The following is a 5,346-nucleotide window of genomic DNA, read 5'->3' as shown; positions in this document are numbered from 1 at the left end:
GAATGCTATGTTATTATAAGGCCTGGTCCAACTACAGAATGATATGTTATTATAAGGCCTGGTCCAACTACAGATAAATAATGATCAGTTATTATAAGGCCTGGTCCAACTACAGAATGATATGTTATTATAAGGCCTGGTCCAACTACAGATAAATAATGATACGTTATTAGAATGCCTGGTCCAACTACAGAATGCTATGTTATTATAAGGCCTGATCCAACTACAGATAAATAATGCTATGTTATTAGAATGCCTGGTCCAACTACAGAATGCTATGTTATTATAAGGCCTGGTCCAACTACAGATAAATAATGATCAGTTATTATAAGGCCTGGTCCAACTACAGAATGATATGTTATTAGAATGCCTGGTCCAACTACAGAATGCTATGTTATTATAAGGCCTGGTCCAACTACAGATAAATAATGATACGTTATTATAAGGCCTGGTCCAACTACAGAATGATATGTTATTATAAGGCCTGGTCCAACTACAGATAAATAATGATACGTTATTAGAATGCCTGGTCCAACTACAGAATGATATGTTATTACAAGGCCTGGTCCAACTACAGAATGATATGTTATTATAAGGCCTGGTCCAACTACAGAATGATATGTTATTATAAGGCCTGGTCCAACTACAGAATGATATGTTATTACAAGGCCTGGTCCAACTACAGAATGATATGTTATTACAAGGCCTGGTCCAACTACAGAATGATATGTTATTATAAGGCCTGGTCCAACTACAGCTAAATAATGATACGTTATTAGAATGCCTGGTCCAACTACAGAATGCTATGTTATTAGAATGCCTGGTCCACCTACAGAATGCTATGTTATTATAAGGCCTGGTCCAACTACAGATAAATAATGATACGTTATTATAAGGCCTGGTCCAACTACAGAATGATATGTTATTATAAGGCCTGGTCCAACTACAGCTAAATAATGATACGTTATTAGAATGCCTGGTCCAACTACAGAATGCTATGTTATTAGAATGCCTGGTCCAACTACAGAATGCTATGTTATTATAAGGCCTGGTCCAACTACAGATAAATAATGATCAGTTATTATAAGGCCTGGTCCAACTACAGAATGATAAGTTAGTTCAAAGCCTGGTCCAACTACAGAGACAGCATGATAAGTCATTACAAGGTAATGACAAGGTAAACTATAGAGACAGAATAATATTTTATTGCAATGCCTGGTCTAAGTACAGAATGATAAGTTATTATAAAAATAAGAATTTGTTCTTAACTGACTTGCCTAGTTAAATAAAGGTAAAATAAAAATAAAAATAAGGTCTGGTCCAACAACATAATATGTTATTACAAGACTTATTACAAGACAAACTACAGAATGCTAAGTTATTACAATGCCTGGTCCAACTATAGAGACATAATGATAAGTTAGTACAAGGCCTGGTCCAACTACAGAGACAGAATGATAAGTTAGTACAAGGCCTGGCCCAACTACAAAATGCTAAGTAAATACAAGGCCTGGCCCAACTACAAAATGATAAGTAAATACAAGGCCTGGCCCAACTACAGAATGATAAGTAAATACAAGGCCTGGTCCAACTACAGAGACAGAATGATAAGTTAGTACAAGGCCTGGTCCAACTACAGATTGATAAGTTATTACAATGCCTGGTCCAACTACCGAGACAGAATGATAAGTTAGTACAAGGCCTGGCCCAACTACAGAATGATACGTAAATACAAGGCCTGGCCCAACTACAGAGACATAATGATAAGTTAGTACAAGGCCTGGCCCAACTACCGAGACAGAATGATAAGTAAATACAAGGCCTGGCCCAACTACAGAGACAGAATGATAAGTGAGTACAAGGCCTGGTCCAACTACCGAGACAGAATGATAAGTTAGTACAAAGCCTGGCCCAACTACAGAATGATACGTAAATACAAGGCCTGGCCCAACTACAGAGACAGAATGATAAGTTAGTACAAGGCCTGGCCCAACTACAGAATGATACGTAAATACAAGGCCTGGCCCAACTACAGAATGATACGTAAATACAAGGCCTGGCCCAACTACAGAGACAGAATGATAAGTTAGTACAAAGCCTGGCTCAACTTTCAAAGCAGAATTACTTTCCCATTGTTCCTCAAATGCAGTGTATGATATACCATGCTTGGTCTTTATACAGAATAAGTTATTACAAGGCCTAGTCCAACTACACGATAAGAAGTTAATGCTATCTATGTTTACAGAAGCCTGGAAGCTGTCTTGGTTGTGCACACACACACGCATGCACATACATTCAGTCAGAGGGGTCACCTTAATTATGTAGTTGGTGGAGTTCTTGTCATCTGGGGCGATGTATAATCGAATCAGAACACTCTTGCTGTGTTGGTTCCTAATCTGAGCCAATGTCTGCAGCAGGTCCCATCGTCCTGGTGACCAGAGCCACTCCCCCCCAAGCCCCTCCCCCAGGACGGGCCAGTGGAACTCAGGCTGCTGTAAAAGCTTCAACAGAGGACCACTGTCCACTTTCTCCAATATAGCTACACATAGACACACACACACACAAACACACACTTTGTACCACTATAGCACTTGATGCTTTTCATGTAACCTCAGCTCCCATCTCGGCTTCCTCATGTGTGTGTGTGTGTGGTTGTAGGTTACCTTCGTCCATACAGGAGCGGTAGAAGACCTTGGCCTTCCTGACAGCTTCTATCTCATCTGAGTCTGATGGAGCCTCCAGCAAATCTACAACTCAGACAACATTTAGAGGTGGGGGAGTGTAGTCAGGGTATGAGAGTGTGTATGGGCTCATCTCTCTCTCTCTCTCTCTCTCTCTCTCTCTCTCTCTCTCTCTCTCACCCTTGAGTGTGATATCAACGTGTTGGCGTAACCAGGGGTAGACGCCGTAAGAAGAGGAATCTTCAGGAATAGGGTTGTCTCTCAGCCAGCTACCACAGGAGAACCCATAGAAGTCGTCACAGGGAGACACAGCCCGGTCCATCTTACTGAGGATAGAACCAGCTACACACACATTACAAGTTGATTGCAACATTCTACATGCAACAATTTCCTGTAAGGTGGGTGGGGCCTACCTGCTTCAATACATTCTGGAGTTAAGCAGAAGACATCCTGATTGGCTCTCTGGGAAACTGAGGAAAAGGATGAGACCTGATGAAGATTACAACATACCCCCCCAAACCCACATACAATCATAAACAGACATATACAGTATGTCCTGAAACAATCCCACTACCACCTGACCTCTCTCTCACTCTTTGCCTATATGGTGTCCCTCTGACCTAAAAAGGAATCCCCCACCCCCACAGACATTCACGCAGTCATCAGCTGTTTACGGTTTGAGTGTCATGGAGAAAGCTGACTCCATTTTAATAACACATATGCCAAACAGCTTACACGCACATGCACGCACACACACACACACGTTAAAAAGAACCAAAGTAAATAAAATAGCCATTGTCTATTCACTTGCATGACCAAAGACAGGAGTGTGTGTACTGTATCTACAGAAACATATATCATTAAAACAACATTTCACCACAAAAATGTTGGCTTCATACAATAACAAGGACATAATAGTTACCACTTCTACCCCACCCTCAGCAACACACGCCTCAACCACTCCAGTTACTGCAACACCAGCTTTTTCAAGACTAAACTCACTCAGGGAAAGAGGTTGTGAGTGTAACTCTGTGTAAAACAGTAGTGAGTCTACTCACCCAGTATGACAGCAAGCAGCAGAGCGATGCAGAAACACACACATGCGGCCAGCGCAGCCTTTAGGACACGACTGTTTCCTTGTTCTGGTTTAGAAACACACACACCTAGAGGCTCCATCTCCATGTCTCCAATCAAAACAGACGCTCACACTACCTCACTTTCGGCCACCTCTTTGGTCTCCAAATCTATATCTCTCTCCCTCCTGCCCTCTGTGTCTCTCTCTCCTTCCCTCTCTGTGTCTCTCCCTCCTTCCCTCTGTGTCTCTCTCCCTCCTTCCTTCCCTCTCTGTGTCTCTCTCCCTCCTTCCCTCTGTCGGTCTCCGTATGTCTCTCCCTTCCTCCCTCCTTCCCTCTGTGTCTCTCTCCCTCCTTCCCTCTCTGTGTCTCTCTCCCTCCTTCCCTCTCTGTGTCTCTCCCCCTCCTTCCCTCTCTGTGTCTATCCCTCCTTCCCTCTGTGTCTCTCTCCCTCTTTCCTTCCCTCTCTGTGTCTCTCTCCCTCCTTCCCTCTGTCGGTCTCCGTATGTCTCTCCCTTCCTCCCTCCTCTCTGTGTCTTTCTCCCTCCTTCCCTTTGTGTCGGTCTCCGTATGTCTCTCTCTTTCTCCCTCCCTCCCTCTCTCTGTCTCTCTCCCTCCCTCTTGCTCTGTGTATGTGTCCGTATGTCTCTCTCTCTCCCACCCTCTCACTGTGTCGGCCTCCGTCTCTCTCTCTGTAACTCACTCTCTCTCTGTCTGTCTCCGTATCTCTCTCTCTCTAGCCATAATCCTCTCCAAACTGTGGTTCAACCTACTTCTGTCTGACTCTCCTGCTCAAAGTGGACTCCCCCTCCCTCCCTCTGTCTCCTCCCTCTCTTTATCTTTCCCACGTTTCCCCTCCCTATATGCTACCCTCAGACACTTACAAGAGACAGCTCAAATACCTTCTGCTGGAACCATCTGAAGAGTTACAAACCTTCTGCTGGAACCATGTGGAGAGTTACAAACCTTCTGCTTGAACCATGTGGAGAGTTACAAACCTTCTGCTGGAACCATGTGGAGAGTTACAAACCTTCTGCTGGAACCATGTGGAGAGTTACAAACCTTCTGCTGGAACCATGTGGAGAGTTACAAACCTTCTGCTGGAACCATGTGGAGAGTTACAAACCTTCTGCTGGAACCATGTGGAGAGTTACAAACCTTCTGCTGGAACCATGTGGAGAGTTACAAACCTTCTGCTGGAACCATGTGGAGAGTTACAAACCTTCTGCTGGAACCATGTGGAGAGTTACAAACCTTCTGCTGGAACCATGTGGAGAGTTACAAACCTTCTGCTGGAACCATGTGGAGAGTTACAAACCTTCTGCTGGAACCATGTGGAGAGTTACAAACCTTCTGCTGGAACCATGTGGAGAGTTACAAACCTTCTGCTGGAACCATGGAACAGTCTGTGTGTGGGACAGTGTGTGTGTGGGACAGTGTGTGTGTGGGACAGTCTGTGTGTGGGAGAGTCTGTGTGTGGGACAGTCTGTGTGTGGGAAAGTCTGTGTGTGGGAAAGTCTGTGTGTGGGACAGTCTGTGTGTGGGACAGTCTGTGTGTGGGAAAGTCTGTGTGTGGGAAAGTCTGTGTGTGG

The 5,346-nt window shown here is 44.3% G+C and overlaps 1 protein-coding gene across 3 annotated transcripts in view; it reads right to left on the bottom strand.

Annotated features, from left to right (window-relative positions):
* phex (phosphate regulating endopeptidase homolog, X-linked) overlaps nucleotides 1-4,535 on the bottom strand; it is a 12,893-nt gene extending 8,358 nt beyond the window's left edge. For all 3 annotated transcript variants that reach the window (XM_036945615.2, XM_036945617.2, XM_090199217.1), the window contains exons 1-5: nucleotides 3,740-4,535; nucleotides 3,095-3,151; nucleotides 2,862-3,023; nucleotides 2,664-2,747; nucleotides 2,313-2,539 (exon numbers count right to left, since the gene is read on the bottom strand). In XM_036945615.2, the coding sequence (XP_036801510.1) occupies nucleotides 2,313-2,539; nucleotides 2,664-2,747; nucleotides 2,862-3,023; nucleotides 3,095-3,151; nucleotides 3,740-3,863 (654 nt within the window). In that variant the 5' untranslated portion in view covers nucleotides 3,864-4,535. The remainder of the gene's footprint in view (nucleotides 1-2,312; nucleotides 2,540-2,663; nucleotides 2,748-2,861; nucleotides 3,024-3,094; nucleotides 3,152-3,739) is intronic.
* Between the last annotated feature and the right edge of the window lie 811 nt (nucleotides 4,536-5,346).

This window comes from Oncorhynchus mykiss, chromosome 15, assembly GCF_057628025.1.
Source record: "Oncorhynchus mykiss isolate SJ-2025 chromosome 15, ASM5762802v1, whole genome shotgun sequence".
NCBI classification, from domain to species: domain Eukaryota; kingdom Metazoa; phylum Chordata; class Actinopteri; order Salmoniformes; family Salmonidae; genus Oncorhynchus; species Oncorhynchus mykiss.
This window is presented reverse-complemented; position numbering and strand designations above follow the sequence as displayed.